At 47.2% G+C, this 23,866-nt stretch overlaps 1 protein-coding gene across 8 annotated transcripts in view; it reads right to left on the bottom strand.

Moving 5' to 3' along the window:
* casz1 (castor zinc finger 1) overlaps window positions 1–23,866 on the bottom strand; it is a 524,871-nt gene that overhangs the window by 128,417 nt on the left and 372,588 nt on the right. For all 8 annotated transcript variants that reach the window (XM_073032178.1, XM_073032184.1, XM_073032182.1 and 5 more), the window contains 2 exons: window positions 19,839–20,390; window positions 9,497–10,283 (listed from right to left, as the gene is read on the bottom strand). In XM_073032178.1, coding sequence (XP_072888279.1) covers window positions 9,497–10,283; window positions 19,839–20,343 — 1,292 coding nt within the window. In that variant the 5' untranslated portion in view covers window positions 20,344–20,390. The remainder of the gene's footprint in view (window positions 1–9,496; window positions 10,284–19,838; window positions 20,391–23,866) is intronic.

The raw sequence follows: 23,866 nt of genomic DNA, 5'->3' as shown, positions 1-23,866 counted from the left end.
CATTTGAATAGACAAGGCCTGGAGGGATACAGTTCTAATGGTGTTTGATGGCTTTGGGCCTGTACGCACTGGTGTTTAGATGAATGAGGGAGGACCTCATTGAAACCTACCAAAAACTGAAAGGCCTAGATAGAGTGGACACAGAGAGGATGTTTCTAACAGTGGGAGAGTCTAGAACCAGAGGGCACAGCCTCAGAATAAACAGAAGTCCCTTTAGAACAGAGATGACGAAGAGCTTCTTCAGCCAGAATCCGTGGGACTCATTGCCACAGATGTTTGTGGAAGCCAAATTGATGGGAATATTTAAAGTGGAGGTTGACAGTTCTTGATTAGTAAGGGCATCAAAGGTTTCAGGAAGAAGGCAGGAGAATGGGGTTGAGAGGGGTAATACATCAGCCGTGAAGGAATGGTGGAGCAGAGCTGATGGGCTGAGTGGCCTAATTTGCTCCCATGTCTTATGGTCTTACTATGGGAGAGTGGGATCAGTGTAGATGGGGGTGTGCTGAACGGTCTGTTTCTGTGTTCTGTGACTCTGAGCAAACTGCAGTTGTATGTCATCGAGAGTGGGTTCGATCTGGTGGGGATGGGAGCAGCCGCAGCTACTTACTAGTGTTCTGTTATTGGTTTATTACAGTCACAGGTAGCGACTTAGAGAGAAAAGCTTCTACTTTTTGTTCTGAGTGCATGACGTCGAGAGTCAGGTAAGGCACAACTTGTGAAACGTGGAGTTCGATGAAGAGTCCATGCTGAAGCATCGTAGTGTAACACGTAAAATGGAACACTTTGAACGTAACACCCGTTCAGTACTGTGCAAACGTCTTAGGTAAATCTATATATACATATACACACACATACATACATATAATGCTAGGGTTCCGAAGACTTTTGCGCAGTACTGTATAATTTTATGAATTGCACTGTACTGCTGCTGCAAAAAGAAAAACAAATTGCATGACATATGTGAGTGATGACAAACCTGATTCTGATGTGGGTCTCTATTGTGGACCGAGAGTGGGAAGGGGGCAGGGGGAGGGGAATCATGGTTGGCAAAAGGGGGAGAGGGGGAGCGGGAAGCACCAGAGAGACATTCTGTAATGTTCAATATAAACCAACTGTTTGAATCAAATTACCTTGCCCGGTGTCTCAGGGGTGGTGTGTGAGTGTGTCTGCACCTGCACCAGTAACCTACCCACCCCCCACCACCACCCCTTGGGCTCCTTCTTTGCCACCTGCCCCAAACACCTCCCACGGCGCTCCACTCTCACCATTCCTGACATCCTTTGCTCCCATCAGATTTACAAACTCGCTCTCTGCACCACGTTGACAAATGCAGTACTGTGCAAAGGTCCTCAGCACCCTAGGTAAACGTACGTGCCTAAGACTTCTGCACAGTACGGTATAGTGGAGGTGTGTAGAATGTATCGTATTGAGTGCAATGTGCAAGGGGAAACATTCGTAGTACAGTGGCCGCTTGTGCTAAGACACTTAAGGCAGCAGCTAATCCTCAGGTAGTTAGTACTGTACCTGAATAGGACGTGACCGGGTGGGGTGACTCTACTTGGGAAGCAAGAGGTTATTAGGGGATCTGCAGAGATAGTTACAATCTGGAACAGTCTAAACCAGGGATTGCCAACCTTATTTATGCCATGGACCCCTACATTAACTGAGCAGTCCGTGGAACCCTGGTCTACGGTTCCCTCTGGCTGAAGTATCGAGATGTTGGGGGCTCAGAATGAAAGTGACAGATATTTGATCAATACCGACTTTAGGAAGCAGTTCATTCATAGCTGGTTGTTGGAGAGGAACGCTCTCCGAGGTCTTCTGGGGAAGGCAGATTTGATGAAGGTGTTCAAAAGGGTGCTAGATAGGTATCTGTTGGAATAGGCTGTATAATTGTTACTTTCTTTGCGGTTTGAACTTTCCTATGCCTGCTTTTAATTTATATAATTACCTGTGTATACACAATTGTTCAATGTATTCCCTAGAGGTTACAGTTCTTAGTATTATTCAAAAAGCTTCATATGTATCACATTATTTGAATGGGCTATCTGATTGGTTAACTCTTATCTACAAGTTTAAATGGAATGTGTCTTATCTATGAGCACACTGGCTCGCCATCTTTTATAATTCTTTTCTTTTCCTTTCTCTGTCCCTTCTTTTCTCTTGCTACTCGCTCTGTTTCCAATTCCTTTGTTCTATTGGCACTTGATAAAACAATCATGAAACAAGAGGTTTGATGCCTTTTTCTTGACTCCTGACAGAACCCTGGATCAAAACATCAGAATCCAACATAACCGAGAGAAAGCTATTTGCAAAGCTCTGGGTTGGGACTGGATGGATTGTTCACACACAGATTGCACAGATTCCATAGGCCAAATGTTGTAAACATTCCGCGACCCTACAACTTACAATCCTTTTGTTGCCTGATCCAATGCAAAGCTGACAGGTTGAGTCAGCTTGGCCAAGGTAAAACGGCCCCGCTACATAAACTGCCAGCTTCTCCCAACGGAGAAACGGTCCCTTGGCCTGGCATGGAATACAACTCGTACTGCCACAACTAACGCACTTTGCTTTTGTGCCAGACACCCATTGCGAAGCTCAGGAAGACATCAGGAAGCCCCGTGCAGCTTCTGATGGTTCAGGAATCATCAGGCTCCTGAAGGCGCCGCAGTAGCGTAGCGTTCCGGAGTTCAGAGTTCAAGTCCGGCGCCGGCTGTAAGGAGTTTTTAAACTTCCTTTCTGTGAACGTATGGGTTTCCTCTGAGTGCTCGGGTTTCCTTCCATAGTCCAAAGGTGTGTCTGTTAGTAGGCTAATTGGTATTTGTAAATTGTCTTGGGATTAGGCTAGGGTTAAATAGGTGGGTTGCTGGGCGTGCGGCAGATTGGGCTGTTAGGCCTTGTTCCATGCTGTATCTCTAAATAAATACAGAAATAAAATAGATAACTTCACTCACCTCAACCTTGAACTGATTCCACAACCTACAGACTCACTCGCAACATCTCTACAACTCCTGTTCTCAGGAGTTTTTAAAATTTGCACAATTTGTCTTCTTTTGCATATTGGTTGTCAGTTTTTATGTATAGTTTTTCATAAATTACATTTTATTTCTTATTTCCCTGTAAATGCTAACAAAAATGAATCTCAAAGTAGCATATGGTGACATTTTGATAATAAATTTACTTTGACTTTGAATAATGCAGTTGGCAATAATCTTGAAATTAAACAGAGAGTCCTGTAGATACTCGGCAGGTCAGGCAGCCTCTGTGGAGAGAGGAATTGACGTGATTTGCAGCTGGAGGCTCAGGAAAGTTCTCTCCACATCTCCCACTGCATATCCTTGAACTCAATATCTTGGGCTGATGTTCCAAAACGGCATTACAAGAATGTTGGTTGCCCCTCTGTACAGGATATCAAAACAAAACCTTCTCCAGTGCACTTCCAAGATCCTTGGAAAAGAGCAGGGAAATTTCAGTTCTATCCCTGTGTCCGGGTCACTTAGAACATTACATGCTTGCGCCTGTACTCACTGGAGTTTATAAGCATGGGGGGTGAGGGGGGATCTCATTGAAACCTATCAAATATTGAATGGCCTAGATAGAGTGAACATGGAGAGGAGGTTTCCTGTAGTGGGGGAGTCCAGGACCAGAGGTCAAAGCCTCAGAACAGAAGAACATTCTTTTAGAACAGAGATGAGGAGGGTGGTAAATTTGTGGAATTCATTGCCACAGACGGCTGTGGAGGCCAATTCTTGTGGTATATTCAAAGTGGAGGTTAATAGGTTCTTTATTATAGATATAAGATAATTAAGGGATTGGACATGCTAGAGGCAGGAAACATGTTCCGATGTTGGGGGAGTCCAGAACAGAGGCCACAGTTTAAGAATCAGGGGTAGGCCATTTAGAATGGAGTTCAGGAAATCTTTTTCACCCACAGAGTTGTGGATCTATGGAATGCTCTGCCTCAGAAGGCAGTGGAGGCCAATTCTCTGGATGCTTTCAAGAAAGAGTTAGATAGAGCTCTTAAAGATAGCGGAGTCAAGGGATATGGGGAGAAGGCAGGAGAATGGGGTTGAGAATGACAATAAATCAGCCACGATGGAATGGTGGAGCAGACTCGATGGGCTCAGTAGCTTAATTCTGCTCCTATATTTTATGGTCTTATAGTCTAACATTGCAGTATAGTACAGGCCCTTCAGCCCACAATGTTGTGCCAAATGTTTAACTTACCCTGAGATCAGTCTAACCCTTCCTACATAACTCTTCACTTTTCTGTCATCCATGTCCTAATCTAATAGTTTCTTAGGTGCCATTAATGTATCTGCTTCTTGCCAGCAGGGCATCCCACGGACCCACCACTCTCTGTGTAAAAAAAAAACTTGCCCCTCACACCTCCTTTGAACTTGCCCCCTCAGGAAAAGCATGCTGGGAGCGGAGGGCGCGTGAGGACAGAGTGGCTGGAGATCACGGGAGCATTCCCCAGTTCCCGGCTCTCCAGCCTATTTATGTTCTCTGCCGGCACTAAAATGGAAGGATCAGAGAAAACCGTGCAGAAATGCAGCCGGCAGAGCAAACGGAGAGTGTGATGGGATCAACCTGACTCGCCGCGCCTGTGTGGAAAGGTTAAGATCATTATTAATGTAATCAGAGCGCAGCCTGAAATAAAATGGACTCTGTGCTCGGCGATGAAAACCAATTTCCAACATAATAGGCTCATTCATTTTGAATACAATATGATTGAAATTATTTTGCACAGTGACGCATACACACACTGATGTTCTACAAATTATTAGCCCACACCTTTGTTTACTGTCCTTGCTGATGATTGTACTGATTTCTTCCAATCTGTTATAGAATGTCACATTCGGATTCCCTGGCTCCAGGTGACCGGAACCCAGATATCATTGTTAAGTTTGCCCTCTTATGGTATCTTCTTCGATTGTTATTTCAAAGCTGTTTTTAAAGACCAGAAGACATACGAGAAGAATTAGGCCATTCAGCCCATCAAGTCTGCTCACCATTCCATCATGGCTGATTTATTATCGCCCTCAACCCCATTCTCCTGCCTTCTCCCTGTAACCTTTGACACCCTGACTAATCAAGAACCTATCAACCTTCACCTTAAGTGTTCCCAATGACCTGGCCTCCACAGGAGTCTGTGGTGACGAATTCCACAGATTCACCCTCCTCTGGATAAGGAAATTCCTCCTTATCTCCAAGTCAAGGGGCGTCCTTGTATTCTAAGGCTGTGCTCTTGATCCTAAACTCAACTCCTTTTAAGTATGATGGCCCCCCCTCCCCCCAATCAAAAGCTGCCGCCTGAATCACCTCTGATTATCACAACCTCGAAAGGTCACCTTTCAGTTTAAATATCAACAATCATTTGCCTTTGGAATTCCAAGGACATCCAACACTAAAGCCATGGAGCAACACAGCACAGAAACAGGCCCTTCAGTCCAAATCGCCCACGCCAATCAAAACTAGTCCCACTTGCCAGTATTTGGTCCATATCTCTCTAGACCGGGGTTCCCAGCCCTTCTTATGCCATAGACCTCCACCATTAACTGAGGGGTCCCTGCTCTAAATGTTTCCTGACCAAATGTCTTTTTAATGTTGTTATTGTACCTGCCTCAATCCCCTTCTCTGTCAGCACGTTCCATATGCCCACTATCCAGTGTGTGACTTAGTTACCCCTCAGGCCCTTGTTAAATCTTTCCCTTCTCATCTAAAACTATGCCCCTTGACTTTGATTCCCGGATGCTGGGAAAAAGGCAGCATGAATTCACCCTTTCAACCTCATACACTTCAGTAAGGACACGACTCAGCCTCCTACACCATCAGCATTGTGTGCCGTGTTGTATGACATCATCATTATGGGCCATGTTGTCGGATGTAGGTGATCATGGTTCTTGATCATGATTGTTTTTGGCAAATATTTTTATAGAAGTGGTCTGCCAGCTGACCCCAGCCATGATCAATACTCTTCAGAGTTTACAGTTCTAACGGTGCTTGATGGGTCTGGGCCTGTATTCACTGGAATTTATATGAATGGGGTGGGGGGAGGATCTCATTGCAGCCTACTAAATACTGAAAGACCGAGATAAAGTGGATGTGGAAAAGTTATTTCCAATAGTGGGAGAGTCTAGGACCAGAGGGTACAGATAGAGTGGATGTGGAGAGGATGTTTCCAATAGTGGGAGAGTCTAGGACCAGAGGGTACAGATAGAGTGGATGTGGAGAGGATGTTTCCAATAGTGGGAGAGTCTAGGACCAGAGGGTACAGCCTCAGAATAAAAAGATGTCCCTTTAGAACAGCGATGAGGAGGAATTTCTTTCGCCAGAGGGGTGTGAATCTGTGGAATTCGTTGCCACAGGCGGCTCTGGAGGCCAGGTTATTTGGTGTATTTAAGGCAGATGTTAATAGATTCTTGGATCAGCCAGGGCAGGAAGGGATACGGGGAGAAGGCAGGAGATTGGGGCTGAGAGGGAAATGGATCAGCCATGATGAAATGGCAGAGCAGACTCGATGGGCCAAATGGTCTAATTCTGCTCCTAGATCCTATGGTCTTAACTGGCTTCTGAGAACTCACACTCCCTCCTCAATCACACTTTATTTACTGTTGCACAAGGTGAGCAGCCTGGACCCTGTCACCACGTTGTTATTTGTTTACTTACAGAAAAGGTCCTTCTGGTCCAGTGAGCCTCACTGCCCAGCAACCCACCTATTTAACCCAAGCCTAATCACAGGCCGATTTACCCACTAACCAGTACGTCTTTCGACCGTGGGAGGAAACTGGAGGCCCAAGGAGAAAACACGCGCATTCACGGGGAGGAACACACAAACTCTTTACAGATGATGTCAGAATTGAAACTCCGAATTCCGACGTCCTGAACAGTAATAGTGTCGCGCTAACCACTATGCCACCACGGCGCCTGTTCTGAAGGTTGAACAGCGAAATGCTATTTTTGTACAGAATTGATTAGCAGTTACAGATATTGACCATTCTCTAAACTGTGTATGTTCAAATTCCTTCTTTGCATGATCAATCACCATTCACAATGCCGGTTTTAAAATAGCAACTACAAGCTAACAACTGGAAGTTAATAAAGTCACGGGGCGGGGGGGGGGGGGGGGGGGTGTCGATGCTTTTGCTGCAGTTTCTTCGGGGCTTCGACGTTTCTATCATTCATCCGACGGAGTTTCTTGTCTTGCGGATGTCCGTGAAGAGTACAAATTTCAGGTTGTATACTGTACACAGACTTTGATATTAAAAAGAACCTCTGAGTTGTCCCCTAGGTGTTGCGTGCCTTGCTTTACATCTATCTTTATCGTATCTCCATACGCCAAATGGCTCTGGTCCCCTGCTGAGCAAAGGGAAGCTAAGCTCCTCAAAGGCCTTTCTTCAAAGGCCTGGGTTGCCTGCACACTATCCTTACCTGGACATGACCTTAACCCAGAGGTTCCCAACCCGGGTTCCATAGACCCTTTGTTTAAAGGCATTGGTACATAGCATAAAAAGCTTTCCAAACTACCTCTGTCATGGTTTTTTTTTGGCAATTCCCCATCTTGCTATTTACCTCAGGAATTGGGCCTCAATCCTCCCGTTTAGTTTCCAGTCATTCCCAGGTTCCACTAACTACACACACCTGCTTTCCATCAGAAAAATGCAGGATGGAGACCCTGTGATCACAATAAGGAGCTGCCAGTTCGTTGGTTGACTCCAGTGTGAGTAACCTTGTTTCATAGTTCTTAGGACGGTCAGTTCTAAGTCTAGCATCGCTCCTGGATTCTCTCCTGGATACCGATTCCACGCTCGCTACTTCAATAACGTCTCCTGACTCTGCCTCCACGCCCGTGTTTTGCACTTGGGTTTGTCCACAGCCACGCTCGTGTGACAACCTCTCAGTCTGGTCTCTAACACACTCCTGTGTGAAGAGCCATTGGTGTGTCCTCCCCATTAAACAGTGACCTCACGTCATGGATCGCTAAGGGATTTAGAACGTCCTCAGGATGTGAAAGTCACTTCATAGTTCGGTATTTCTTTCTCCTCACCCTAGTTCCTGTTAAGAGTGGTGGCGTCACATGGGCCTTTTGGCCCATCTGGTTCATGCTATCTATGATTCCCATCCAAGCTCGTCCTACTATGAGCCCATAACCATCGAAATCCTTCCTATCCTGTCCACGTACACGTTGGTAATGTAATTGTCCCAGTCACTTCTCCTGGCAGCTCATTCCATTTACTGACCATTCTCTGGGTGACAAGGTCGCACCACGGGTTTCTATTAAATCTCCCCTCTCACCTCAAACCTTCTGATTTGCCAGGACTGTATGTATTAACCCTATCTCTGCCCCACACGATTTTATACACCTCCATAAAATCAGCTCTCGTTCTCGTACGCTCCAATGGAAGGAGTCCCAGTTGCTCAGCCTCTCTCCATAACTCAGTCTCTCGAGCCCCGGCAACATCCCGGTAAACCGCAACAGTTCAGTGGTTCCATTTGATATCGAACGTACACAATACACAACCCGAAGTTCTTCATTTCACAGACACCCACAAAAACAGGAGAGCTCCCCAAAGAATGAATGAGTAAAAACATTCGAACCCCAAAGCCCCCTTCTCCCCGTTCCACGCACAACCAGCAGCAAAGCATCAAACCCCCCCTCGCCCACTTACTTCAGCAAAAAGCATCACCCCCCCACCACCCATCAAGCCAGCAAAGCCCCAGTACAGAGAGAAACAAATTGTTCACCTGACCAATTTGACATGACACAGGCTTTTTCTCTCCCTAATAAAGGGGCAGACAGGTGTCACACTTCTACCTTCTTTATTCTTATGAACTTTAGAACATAGAACAATACAGCATGTTACAGGCCATTCGGCCCACAATGTTGTGCCGGCCCTCAAACCCTATCTCCCATATAACCCTCCACCTTAAATTCCTCCATATATCTGTCTAGCAGTCTCTTAAATTTCACTAGTGTATCTGCCTCCACCACTGACTCAGGAAGTGCATTCCACGCACCAACCACGCTCTGAGTAAAAAACCTTCCTCTAATATCCCCCTTGAACTTCCCACCCCTTACCTTAAAGCCATGTCCTCTTGTACTGAGCAGTGGTGCCCTGGGGAAGAGGCGCTGGCTGTCCACTCTATCTATTCCTCTTAATATCTTGTACACCTCTATCATGTCTCCTCTCATCCTCCTTCTCTCCAGAGAGTAAAGCCCTAGCTCCCTTAATCTCTGATTAAGCTTTCCTCTTTCCTCTTAGCTTTCCTCTTTAATCATCCCACAATAACTGTACCGCTCATCCACGTGCCTGGGACAGCTGTCCGTGCTCAGTAACCAAGACGACTTGAATTATTTCGATTTAAAAGGAGATGAGCGCCTCAGAGGGTGACCCTGAACTCCGATGTGCAAGGATCTGCCCCTCAGCGCGAACCCCAGGGCCTGGCTCAAACAGGGCAACGGACAGGGAGACGGTGGAGACGGTTCCCTTACCTGACGGTGGAGACGGTTCCAGTCGTGATGGAGTCGGTCCTGGAGAAGCTCGACTTGAGGAGGTCGGGGCCCCCGAAGCCGACCGCGGCGGCCGAATCGGAGCCGGTCGCCGGAGCGCAGGAGGTGCCGGAGAGCGGCGCGGCCGGCACGTTTGGCGGAGCCTTGGCCATGGCCAGCTTCTGTATGTTCTTGACGTCGTACTTGGAGGGGCGCCCGACTTTCCCGGTCTTGAAGGCGATGGCACCGCCCATGTCGGGGTCCCCCTCGCCGGGGCTGAAGAGGTGCAGGTACTTGACGTTCTCCAGGTCATACTTGGACGGCCTCTTGTAGGTGTTGCCATTCTGGGGCCGGAGGCTCTCACCCGTCTTCAGCTTCTGGATGAAGTAGTCATACTTGGAACCCCGAGGGGCGGGTGGGGCGGGAGCAGGCGTTGGTTTGGCGTCACGACGGAGAGAGGCCTCTTGCCCGGTTGGTGGCGGGGCCTCCTTTGCCTGTGGGGGCCTGGGGCCTGCCTCCTCAACTTTAGAGGAGGGTAGCGGCCGGGGCAGCTGCTCCCCTGCCTTGAGCTTCCGAATGCACTCCTCGTACTTGGAGTTGCGGACCCTCCTCGCCAGCGCGTCCTCGCCCAGAGGGGCCCCGGGGTAGGTGTCTGAGGTAGTGGCGTTCAGCTTGTCGAAGCTGATCTTCTTCGTCAGCTCGTCCCTGACGTTCTGGTCGTCGTAGCCGAACATCCCCAGGAACTCGTTCATGGTCGACGCTGCATAGTCGTGGAGAGTTGATGCTTCCCCTGGTGACAGCAGGAGGGAAAGTGAGGGACACCGAAGAGTTAAACATTTCAGGAACATTCTGCACAGCTCTTAAGTTTTACGACTGCTAAATTAATTTGTAAAAAGTAATTAATATAGGGGCAAAATAAAGGGAGTTAATCAATGTCAGGAAAATCAATTTCACTAAATGTTCTAGTCAATGGCTTCTCAGTACATTAAACAAAGTTTTCATAAAGGTATTTGACTCACAGCTCCACTTAATATGTACAAAGTCATCTCCTCTTTGGTGTCTAGTCTTTATTGACTAACTTGTTTTACAAGAGCACTTTCTGAGGGGTGATGGCCAGTGGAGGGGTTTTCCATCCTCGATTTTACTAATAACTCCTCCCCTGACTCATAATGTGATGGAATTATTCAGTTTCCAGTTTTGTTTTGTGAGTGCATAAGGTTACTTGGGTGTTTTTTTTTCAGGAAGGTGCCTTTTGGTTTCCCTCAAGCTGGCCATCCTGGTGAGAAACAACAGCAATGGTCCTGTGTTTATTCCCGGTGGGCCGGGGCCCCAGAGCTCCCTCGTCAATACTGCTCCTGCTCTGCACCGCCACAAGGCCCGAAGCGCCTAGAGCTGCTCCTCGAGGGCAGCTCTGAATCGTTTGACATTCTGACAAAAATATAATTGCTTTGGAGGTGAGAGGCCATTTTAGGAGACCAGGATCAGGCCTATTGTTTCTTTCTTTGGACTTACAGCACGGTAACAGGCCCTGCTGGCCAACAGGCCCAATGGCACCCATCTACTAAACTGTGGAATTAGGAGGTTGGAATGTGGGAGCACCCGGAGGAAAAGTGCACGGTGACGGGGAGAACACACAAACTCCTTACAGACAGCGGTGGGAATTGAACACAAGAAAGTCTGTGGATGCTGGAAGTCCAAAGCAACACACACAACATGCCGGAGGAGCTCAGCAGGTCAGACGGTATCTACGGAAATTAATAGACAGTCGACGTTTTGGGCCGAGACCCTTCTTCAGGACTGAGAAGGAAGGGGGAAGACGCCAGAATAAAAAGGTGGGGGGGGGGGTTGGGGTTAGGGGAAGTAGGGCAGCTGGAAGGTGATAGGCGAAGCCAAGTGGGTGGAGAAGGTAAAGGGCTGGAGAGGAAGGAATCTGACAGGAGAGGAGAGTGGACCATAGGAGAAAGCACAGGAGGAGTTAATAGGCAGGTGTTACAAACATAAATAAATTGTGCAAAAGGCGAGGAACAAGGTAGCAGTTTATTCCTTCCCATGCTGCCTGACCCAATGAGTTCCTCCACCATCTTGAGTGTGTTGCTCCGCATTTCCAGCATCTGCAGAATCTCTTGCGTTTTCAAGGTAGCGTTCATTTTGTTCTCATTTGGGAGACTGGGAGACCTCTCCGCCGAGCACCCACGCTCTGTCCGCCAGAAAAAGCGGATCTCCCGGTAGCCACCCATTTCAATTCTACTTCCAATTCTCATTCTGACGTCAGTCCATGGCCTCCTCTACTGCCGCAATGTGGCCACACTCAGGTTGGAAGAGCAACACCTTCCATTCCATCTCAACAGCCTCCAACCTGATGGCATATCATTGAACTCCTGAACTTCTGGTAATTGCCCCCCCTTCACCTTTCCTCATTTCTGTTTCCCTCTCTCACCGTATCTCCTTACCTGTCCATCACCTCCCTCTGGTGCTCCTCCCCCTTCCCTTTCTTCCAAGGCCTTCTGACCTTCTCCAGCCCTGTATCTCTTTTACCAATCAATTTCCTGGGTCTTTACTTCACCCCACTTGCCCTCTCCCAGTTTCACTTATCACCATAGAACACAAAAGCACAGTACAGGCCCCTCATCCCTCCATGTTGTGCCGATCCATATAATCCTTTAAAAAAAAAAGTACTAAACCCACACTACCCCATAACCCTCCATTTTTCTTTCATCCATGTGCCTGTCCAGGAGGCTCTTAAATACCCCTAATGTGTTAGCCTCCACCACCATCCCTGGCAAGTCATTCCAGGCACTCACAACCCTCTGTGTAAAAAACCTACCCCTGATGTCTCCCCTAAACTTCCCTCCCTTAATTTTGTACATGTGCCCTCTGGTGTTTGCTATTGGTGCCCTGGGAAACAGGTACTGACTATCCACCCTATCTATGCCACTCATAATCTTGTAGACCTCTATCAAATCCCCTCTCATTCTTCTACACTCCAAAGAGAAAAGTTCCAGCTCTGCTAACCTTGCTTCATATGACTTGTTCTCCAAACCAGGCAACATCCTGGTAAATCTCCTCTGCACCCTCTCCATAGCTTGCACATCCTTCCTATAATGAGTTGACCAGAATTGAACACAATACTTTAAGTGCGGTCTCACCAGAGATTTGTAGAGTTGCAACATGACTTCTCTACTCTTGAACTCGATCCCCCAGTTAATGAAGCCTAGCATCCCATAGGCCTTCTTAACTACCCTATCAACCTGTGCAGTGACCTTGAGGGATTTATGGATTTGAACCCCAAGGTCCCTTTGTTCATCCACACTCTTAAGTAATTGACCATTAATCCTGTACTCAGTCTTCCGGTTTGTCCTTCCAAAATGCATCACCTCACACTTGTCCCGATTGAACTCCATCTGCCATTTTTCTGCCCAATTCTGCAGCCTATCTATATCCTCTTGTAACCTTCGACCACCTACAGCTCCATCCACAACTTCTCCAATCTTCATGTCATCCACAAACTTACTCACCCATCCTTCCGCCTCTACATGCAGGTCATTTATAAAAATCACAAATAGCAGAGGTCCCAGGACAGATCCCTGCAGCACTCCACTAGTCACCAACCTCCAGGCAGAATACTTTCCTTCCACAACTAAGCCAATTTTTTATCCAAACAACCAAAGTTCCACTGATCCCATGCCTCATGACTTTCTGGATGAGTCTCATATGAGGGACCTTGTCAAATGCTTTGCTAAAGTCCATGTAGACCACATCCACTGCCCTACCCTCATCAATTTCTTTTGTCACCTACCACCTTGTACTTCTTCCTCCCCTCCCATCTTCTTACTTTGACTCATCTTTTTTTCCTGTTCTGATGAAGGGTCTCGCCCGAAATGTCAACTAGTTACTCTTTTCCAAAGATGTTGCCTGGGCTACTGAGTTCCTCCAGCATTTTGTGTGTGTTGCTTGGATTTCCAGCATCTGCAGATTCTCTTGTGTTTATTATTTTGCACAGTCCCATCGACCTTCACCTGGACCCAGTCCTCAACACCTCTCCAGTCCATGGATTTATCCAAACTTCTCTTAAATGTTGCAACCAAACTTGCATCCCCCACTTCCACAAGCAGTTGGATGCCACACTCAGACCAATCTCCGTTCCCATTAAATATTTCACCTTTCACCTTTAACCCATGACTTCCAGCTCTAGTCTCACCCAAGCTCAGTGGAAAAAGCCTGTTCGCATTTACCCTATCCATATCCCTCATAATTCTATCAAACCTCCCCTCATTCTCCTACGCTCCAGGAAAGAAAGTCCTAACCGATTCAACCTTGCCCTATAACTCAGGTCCTCAAGTCTGGTCAACGTTCTTATAAATTTTCTCTGTACTGTTTCAATCTTATTGTTACCTTTCCTGCAGGTAGATGACCAGAACTGCATTCAATGCTCCCACATTAGGCCTCACCAGGGTCTCATACAACAGCAACATGACGCCTCAACTCTTGTACTCAATACTTTGAAGGCCAATGTGCCAGAAACTCTTCTTTATGACCATGTCTACCTGCGACACCACCTTCACGGAATGATGGACCTGATCCCTCTGCTCTCCTCTCACCATTCCCAACATTTTTACATTCCATAGAACAAGCGTTCAGCAAAACTGGACAATCCCTTGGCCATGAACACAGCGGGGCTTTGTAAGTATATCTGAGACTTTACTCACTGGTGCGGGGGTTGCAATGTTACTGCACAGAATGAGGAACATTTCTCCCCATTTAATTCAGGGCACCAGGTGTCACACTTCTTTTTGCACCAAGATCAAAGGATAGCTGGCCCCCGAGATAGGAGAACCTCAGTTTGGGTCCCTTTTGAGCAGAACCAAGGGAGTGTAGGGCTGCCTACAGGCACTATTTTACAGTGAAGAACCAACGAGGGGCTCTACCAACCCCAGCTGCTGCACCCCGTGGTTTTGTAGCGGAACAGGAGAGGTTTTTTTTTTAGAGATAAAGCATGCTGACAAACCCTTCCGGTCGTATGGGCTCACACTGGCCAATTACTCCCATGTGACCAATTAAAGTACTAACTCATATACCTTTGGAATGTGGGAGGACGGCAGGGCATGCGGAGGAAACTCATGTAGTCATGGGGAGAACGTACAAGCTCCTTACAAAAAGCAGCGGAACTGAACCTGGTGTTTTATGTATCTTATTGATTGATCTATCCATCTGTTGATTTATTGAGATACAGAATAGAATAGGCCCTTCTGGCCCTTCGAGCTGGGTCACCCAGCAGTCCCTGGATTTAATCTTAGCCCAGGAGTTCCATGGACTCCTTGCGTAATGGTATTGGCCCATGGCAGAAAAAAAAGGCTGGGAGCCCCTGCCCTAGCCTAATCACAGGACAATTAAAAATGACCAATTAACCTACCAACCAGTTCCTCTTTGGACTGTGGGAGGAAACCGGACCACCCGGATAACCCATGCAGTTATGGGGAGAACGGACAGGTTCCTTACAGGCAGTGGTGGGAATTGAACCCAGGTCGCCGGTAACGTAAAGGGCTGTGCTACAACACAACTCTGTAGGCCGGCAGGCCCGTCCCTGTGCTGGACTGCTCTAAATTTTTCGTTGACTGCCTTGGCCTGCCCCAGCCCTAGATACTGGCTGGGATATTGGTGAAACTATTCCAGAAGATGCGAGCGTGCTTTTTTCTTTGAGCAGGAATCTCAAGCCCTAGCTCGCTGGCTTATAAGGAGCAACTGGGAGGACGGGGGAGAGAGACTGATTGAGTTTGACAGCTGTCACAGTCCATCACTGCATTTTGCAGCAACTCAGGATACAAAGAATAATGAACAAATTGGTGAAACTTGCCAGGAGCGCGAGGCTTTTGCGCCACCAGAGTCAGGAATGCCGAACGGGTCTCAGGAAACCTTCGCAGACAGGAGGGGAGAAGCGGAAACCACGGCCTCCCTCCATCCCAAAGCTGTTCCGAGGATGGGAACCCACTGAAAACATCAAATCCGTTTTCTCAGCCCACGGACTTTAAACAGGTCTCGAGTAACAGTTACCGCACCGCCATGACAGCTTGGGGCATCAGAGTTCGGAGTTCAAATCTGTAAGGGGACCGTACGTCCTCCCTGTAGTCACGTGGGTCTCCTCTGGCTGCTCCTGTTTCATCCCGCGTTCCAAAGACCTACTGGTAAACTGGTCATTGTAAATTGCCCTGTGATTAGGCTAGGGTTAAATAGATGGGTTGCTGGCTGGTGCAGCTCGTTGCACCAGAAGGGCCTGTTCCGCGCTGTACGTCTACATCAAATAAATTGCTCAAATTATTAAAGCAGTTGAAATCAAATTCCAGCCACTGGCATGGCAATTGGCACCGTTTCAAACCGTTCAATCACATCGAGGTCCCCTTGAATTAAGATGTTCGACTGACAAAGGACAAAGTTACCCTATTGTCAGTGAGCACAGGTGGAAAAGCTCCATAAATCTCTTAAACATCGCCAGCTGCACAAAAGAGGCACGAAGTCCAAATGGTGACAGCCATTCCCCTTCTCTCTAACTTTCAGCTGTGGTTCAGCGGGTCATGTACTTGGCTCGGAGTCAGGATGTTCCGGGCTGACATTCCAATGCGGTACTGAGCTGGGTGGGGGGGGGGGGCATGTTGAGTGGGGAAGCTGAACTCTTAGAGCTGCAGTTTCTCCGTTGAGACACCAGCCCCTCTCACAGAGGATTTAGTGGCAAGAATTTAATGAAAAGGTGATTTATTTCCCCGGTGACCTGTCTTTTAAATGAACAGATTATCTGGTCGGGACCTCATAGTTCTTGTGGGAGCTTGCCGAGCAAGGATTGGCCTGCATGCTTCAGTAGTACTGAGTTTGTAACAAAAGGCCTATTTGGTGGTTTATTGAGGGAATTATCCAGCTCAGCCCCCTTGAGTGGGAAGCCCGTCACACCCATCGAACATGGCTGGTGGAAATCTTCACACACTCGCTCCCCCCGTCCACTGATTGGCCGTGTGCAGCCCACCCTGGGTTACAGAGGGTAACTGCTGGCAAGTTAACAGGACAGGACAACGTGGCATCCAGCGGCTTGCAACTAGTGGAGTGATTTACAGTGCCCGTGAGCCAAGTTCAGTTCCTGCCACTGTCAGTGTGTTCTCCCTGTGACCCTGCTGGCTTCCTCCGAGATTTTCCCCAATTCCAAAGACGTATAGGTTAGGGTTAATAAGTTGTGGGCCTACTACGTCGGCACATGGAGACACTTGTGGGCTGTCCCCAGCACGTCCTCAGGCTGCGTCGATTGCTGACACAAATGGCACATCTCACTTGTATGCTTTGATGTTTCAATACACATGTGACAAATGAATCTAATCTGATTTTTTCAAGCTGTCATCATCCCAGACCACGAGCCTCTGGAAGATCCTCTGTTTTCTCCGGCCAAGAGAGAGCTCTAACCACACCCTACCCCTTCAGTGTCATCAAGAGGACGTGGCCACAATCGTCACGGGGAAATGTTGGGAGTTGGATTGGGCACATGATGAGACAGACAGACAGACATACTTTATTGATCCCCAGGGAAATTGGGTTTCGTTACAGCCGCACCAACCAAGAATAGTGAAGAAATATAGCAATATAAAACCATAAATAACTAAATAATAATGTTAATAAGAGAGGCCAACTCCATCACTTCATCGGACCCCTGAAGGGCGGACGAAACGCGGGAGACCAAAGGCAACTTGGCGCTGTACCGTAGAGTCAGAAATGAGGTCCCTGAACCACACCTGGGGCTGAATAGAGAAGATGGCCAACGACAGACAGAGATGGAAGACCTTCATTGTGACTCTAAATTCCAGAGGTGCAACAGGGAGTAAGTAATCTTTATCTTTAAGGACCCTCAACACCCAGGACATGCCTCCTCCTCACCACTACCGTCAGGGAAGAGGTATAGGAGCCTGAAGTCCCACACCTCTATGTTATAGGTAAAGTTTCCTTCCCTCTGCCATCAGATTTCTGAATGCTCCATGAACACCACCTCACTATTCCTCTTTTACTCTATTTTTAAAAATTATAACCTACAGTCATATTTTATGTCTTGCCACAAACAACAAATTTCACGGCATTTGTCAGTGATAATAAACCTGATTCTGATGTGAGAAGCCAGCAGAACACTTGACGTGGGCTGAAAAGATGTTCGGAGCCGGTAACAGGAGGAAGGGGTTTTAAGGCGGGAGGCTGAAATGAACGGGATCGGTGCAGGGAGAACAGGTTTACGGAGCACAGCACACAATAACAGCGCGTATATCTCTGGGCACGGCAAGGCCAGCGTAGAAACACGGTGTCACGGGAAGTCTGGCCCACGCACACAGCTGGCTGTGTTGAGTGACTCTCTTTTCAAAATAACCAAGGATCTGCTCGGCAAATCCTGGGCCTGAAATGCACAGGCCGAAGCAGTCTGAAGTGTAGAAGAATCATGGCCTCTTAAGGCTTGAATTCAGCAGGAATAATTTGTTCTGACAGAGTGTCAGATAATCTTACTTTAAAAATAGTGTAAAAATGTTTTGACCTTATCATATTTCATCCTGATGATGTCATCCCTTGGCTTTAGATAATTCCAGATTTCGATATCAGAAGCCAGTTCAGTAGATAGTGTCAATGAAGCATTAAATAAAGTACCCTAATCTTTGCACTTAAAGTCTGCAAATTCCTTCATGAAGGACAGGCCAGTCTCCATCTATATTTGAAGCCATTAAATCCGCGTTTTTCTCCAACTGATAACAAATGCCACTTCATATCTCCGCACTTCTGTATTCCAGAGTGTCACTGACTGTCAGGGGGCCGGCACGCTATGACCTCTGGCCCTTGCCAGCACCTCAAGAGCTGGTTCTTCGCCCCTTCCAAAGAAATCCACCCCCGGCCCCCTGCACAAGTCGCACATTTTTGTTCGCTCGACACCCTGCTTCAGTACTTGAGAGATCCGGCAGAGGCGAGCTTGTTTTTGGTTCGTGGTTCCGACGGAGCTTGAGAGCGCAGAAATTCGATTGCATCACCATCTGATATGGGGGGGGGGGGGGGGGGGAAGCTACTGCACAGTAAGCTGCCGAGAGTTGTGAACTCAGTCAGCTCCACCATGGGCACCAGCCTCCGGAGTATCCAGGACATCTTCAAGGAACGACGCCTCAAAAGGGCGGCACCCATCAGTAAGGACCCCATCACCCAGGACACACCCTCTTCTCATTGATACCATCAGGAAGGAGATACAGGAGCCTGAAGACACACACTCAACGATTCAGGATCAGCTTCTTCCCCTCTACCATCTGATTTCTGAATGGACACTGAACCCATGAACACTACCTCACTATTTATTTCCTTTTTGTTTTGCACTACTTAACTATTTAATATATATACTGGATATACTCACAGGTTTTTTTTCTCTCTTATCACGTACTGCATTGCACTGCGGCCGCAAAGTTAACAAATTTCACGACGTATGCCGGTGATATATTAAAACTAATTCTGATTCTGCAGTTCTTGTTCAGACTGGCAGACGAACTGAAATTTCATTTCTCATGTAGCATTTATCACAATAATGGGAAAAAATGTACTAATTACGGGGTACTTTTTGCTGTGAATTTGGGATTTTTCTTACTTCTTCTCTCAATTGATGAGCCAGGCTAAATTTCCCCCTCACAGTAAAGTCTAGGCAAAACAGTCATCATATGAATCCACACCGGAGACAGAGGAGAACACAGACACTGGACTCTGCAGTAAAATGCTATGCACCAGTGGAACTCATCGCGCCCGGCAGCATCGACGGAGAGAAATGGATAGCTGACGTCTTTTGTTGAGACCCTACATCTGGACTGGGGTGGAGGGGGGGGGGTCGAGTCCAAATGAGGGGTCTTAACTTGAAATGGCGACTGTTCATTCCCCTCCATAGACGCTGCTTGTGACCAGCTGAGTTTCTCCAGCAAATCGTAAGCCACAAGAGATTCGGCAGATGATGGGAAATATTGAGGAACACAACATAAAATGTCGGAGGAACTCAGCAAGTCAGGCAGCACCTATCGAGGGAAATGGACAACTGACATTTTGAGGCGCTTCATCTGAACTGAGGATTTCAACCTGAAACACCTGGCTGTTCACTTCGCTCTTTAGAAGCTGCCTGACCTGCTGAGTTTCTCCAGAAAATCATAAACACACGAGATTCTACAGGTGCCGGAAAGTGTTGAGCAATGCACATAAAGTGCTGGAGGAACTGAGCAAACTAGGCAGCATCTACGGACAGTCGATGCTTTTCAGCAGTTTGTATGTTGTTCCATGATTCAACAGTGTACGGGCGATTTCACAAGGCAGTATTACTCACCTGAGGAGGCAACACTGTGCTGCCTTATGCTGGCCTCACTAGAAGAATTGTAGCCTTCCTCTTTCGGCCCCACATCCTCCGAATCTCGATCGTCCATGTAGCTACCGTCCAGAGATTCCTGAGCCCCGTCAATGTCTTCCTCTTCACTGCAACCTTTGGGCTGAAGCATGTAGACCCCTTCCGAGGGCAGGAAGTCGCCATCCCCTGCCTTGACAAGCCGCTCCTCACTGCGGTCCCCGTGCTCGTCCGTGTACTCCCCGTTCACCCACTTCTCGATCGCCTCCCGCCTCTTCTTGTCCTCCTCCAGCTTCTGGATGTGCTGCAGCCCGTCGGGGACCTTGGCCTCCACCTCCTGGTCGCCGTGCCGCAGGCCGTCGGTCGGGCAAGCCTCCGGAAGTTTCTGGTCGGGTTCGGCCTGCTCCGCCGCACACTCGTAGACAACCTGCCGGCTTAACTTGGCGCAGATGGCGTTCAATTTCAGGCCACCCTTCCGCTTGGCAGCCATCTTGGATTTTCCTGAGATGCCCTCAACACATGAAATTCATTCCACTTCTGAGAGGCGGTCACCAGGAAAAGGGAGGAAACAGAAGAGAAAAAGAACATTATAAATATCACAGTGCAATTTTCATCGAGTCAAGCCCTCCCCGCCATTGAGCACATCTGCACAAAACGCTGTCACAGGAAAGCAGCATCCATCATCAGGGACACCCACCACCCAGGCCATGCTCTCTTCTCACTGCTGCCATCAGGAAGAAGGTACAGGAGCCTCAGGACTCACACCACCAGGTTCAGGGACAGTTATTACCCCTCAACCATCAGGCTCTTGAACCAAAGGGGAATGACTTCACTTGCACCATCATTGAAACATTTCTACAACCTATGAGCTCACTTTCAAGGACTCTTCATCTCATGTTCTCAATACTTACTGCTTATTTATTTAGTATTATTGTTTCTTCTCTTTTTGCATTTGCAGAGCTTGTTGTCTTCTACACTCTGGTTGAACGGTTGTTCATTGATTCTGGTATAGTTATTATTCTATAGATTTGCTGAGTATGCCCACAAGAAAATTAATCTCAGGGTGGTATATGGGTACATATATGTACTTTGATAATAAAATTTACTTTGTACTTTGAACAAATAACTGTGTTTGTCTCTATGAAAGTAAATACACAGAGATGCTGTTCCCGTTAGCAGACGGTTCACGGACCGAGGCACCTGGGTATAAAGAGATGGGGAAAAGATACCACGGACCACATGAGCATTACCATCTTATGTAGCAGGGTGCTTTTAATCCTGAAGTTACTGTAAATAAAGGCTGTGGCAACAAGGGAATGAGGACTTTCGAAAGAAAATCAGGGAGGGAGCCACAGAGAAAGAGCAGAGGTATGGGGTCACCCTGGAAGAGAGCCAGAAATGGGGTTGATGGGCTGACTGGCCCCCTTTTGTATGAACAGATGGAAAATGTGAAATGGCAAATTCAATCCGCACAACAATGGTGTAATTTTATTAATGAAATAAATCAAAACTAATAATGGAAACTGAAAGGTCGAGATAGAAAGGATGTGGAGAGGATGTTTTCAATAGTGGGGGAGTCTAGGACCAGAGGACACAGCCTTAGAATACAACAACGTTGCTTTAGAATAGAGATGAGCAGGAATTTGTTCAGCCAGAGGGTGGTGAATCTGTGGAATTCATTGCCACAGGGGGCTTTGGCGATGTGGTGAACTACATATACCTGTCTGGACTGCTCCTGTGGCTCCTCCCACAGACCCCTGTATAAAGGCGATTGAGGCCTGAGCCCGGCCTCATTCTCCAGGATGTAGTATTGTTCATTCTTCCAGTCAATAAAAGCCGATATCTCGCTTCTTACGTCTCAGAGTGAGTTATTGATGGTGCATCAGGCGACCAACTCATTGGGAATATTTAACATGGAGGCTGATAGGTTCCCGATTAATAAGGGGAAGACACGAGAACGGAGTTGAGAGGGATAATAAATCAGCCATGATGGAATGGCGGAGCAAACACAAATGAGCTGGAAGGCCTAATTCTGCCCCTATGCCTTATGGGCTTATGATCGTTACTGAGAGAAAGCCAGCATGGACTGAATGGGCTGAACAATCTCCTGTAACTTTACTGTATTTAAACGGAGTGTTTGTAAACACGGGCAGTATTTATTCTGCTGAGTTTGTCCTCATCCTATTAGCTCGTTGAAATCAGAGCTTAATGGCCCAATCCTGCTCTATATATTGATACAGAAAACCACAATTAGGACTGAATTTTGCCTTAATATCTTTCTGTCAATAACCCAGCATCAAATTTTATTGAGGTTTTACTGGTAGCAGGAGTCCACTCTGAACGGTCACAATCCCCAGGATGTACAGGGGTCATTTCGCATTCTTCAATCCATCGCCCCACAGCTTTTCTGTTTTGTTCCTGCCCCTCAACGTGAATAGACAAAAATAAACTGAAACTGATAACCTTTTTCGCAAAAATAATCCGGCTATAATTAACAACTGTGAACTTTGAGCAACACAACATACACAGGCTCCCGCTTATACAGAGAGACACCCGTAAGCAGCTAGCCAAGCATTTGAAACATCTCAGGGATGTTAGTTAATAGGCAGATATAGTACTTTTTAAAAAAAATTATAAACTGAAATACAAGCAGCTGTTGGGAAATACAATTTCATGGTAATAAACTATTAGCCAGTTATAATCCAGCAAAAAAAAAACCACTCAGTGGCAACTTTATTAGATGCCACCTGTGCCTAAAAAATGGCCACTGAGTGTATGTTCGTGGTCTTCTGCTGCTGTAACCCATCCACTTTGACGTGTTGTGCACTCAGAGATGCTCTTCTGCACACCACTGTTGTAACACATGGTTATTTGAGTTACTGTCTCTTTCCTATTGGCTTGAACCAATCTGGCCATTCTCCTCTGACCTCTTTCATTAACAAGGTGTTTATGCCCACAGAATTACCTCTCACTGGATTTTTTTTGTTTGTTTTTTTTGCACCATTCTCTGTAAACTCTAGAGATTGTTGTGCATGAAAATCCCAGGAAATCAAGAGTTTAAAAAAATATTCAAACCACCCCATCTGGCACCAACAATCATTCCATAGTCAAAATCACTTAGATCACATTTCTTCCCCATTCTGATGTTTGTTCTGAACAAACAACTGAACCTCTTGACCATGTCCGCATGCTTTAATACATTGAGTTGCTGCCGCATGATCCTCTGATCAGATATTTGCATTAATGAGCAGATGTACAGATGGATCTACTACAGTAGCCACTGAGGGTATAAAGACCATAGGAATATGCAAGGAGATATCATTGTCTTAAACAGAGTGGAACAAAAGGTGTGGCGGGGTGAACATGATGGAGAAGGAGCAGTTCTGCAGCTACTGGAAGTGAGTAAGCCACTTGGCCAATTTGCTATATTGCACGAGGGTATATGACTTCAATTCTAGATCAATGGATGGTCAAAGGTGAGGATTCTTGTCCTCCACAGCCCTACAAATGTTGACAATCAATGCAACTGGTTGCGCCGTGGCCCACCGAGGCTACAGAAAGTAGTGGACACAGCCCAGTCCATCACAGACAAAGCCCTCCGCGTCACAGAGCATATTTATGTGGAACTCCGCCTCACGAAGTCAGCATCCGTCATCGAGGACCACTGCCATCCAGGCCATTCTCTCCTCTCATTACTACCATCGGGTGGAAAGTACGGGAGACCTGGGTCCCACACCACCAGGTTCAGGAAGTTCTTATCCTTCAAGTATCAGGCTCCTGAACCAGCGTGGATATCTTCACTCACTGAAAGGATTCCACAACCTACGGACTCACTTTCAAAGACTCTGCAACTGATGTTCTCAATATTGTTGTTGCTGTTCCTTCCTTCTCGCACCTTATGAAGCATCGGGCGGCATTCCTGCCGTCTCCATCGCACTTAACAATAGACAATAGGCAGTAGGTGCAGGAGTAGGCCATTTGGCCCTTCTAGCCAGCACCACCATTCACTGTGC

This window comes from Hemitrygon akajei, chromosome 29, assembly GCF_048418815.1.
Source record: "Hemitrygon akajei chromosome 29, sHemAka1.3, whole genome shotgun sequence".
Lineage (NCBI taxonomy): Eukaryota > Metazoa > Chordata > Chondrichthyes > Myliobatiformes > Dasyatidae > Hemitrygon > Hemitrygon akajei.
This window is presented reverse-complemented; position numbering and strand designations above follow the sequence as displayed.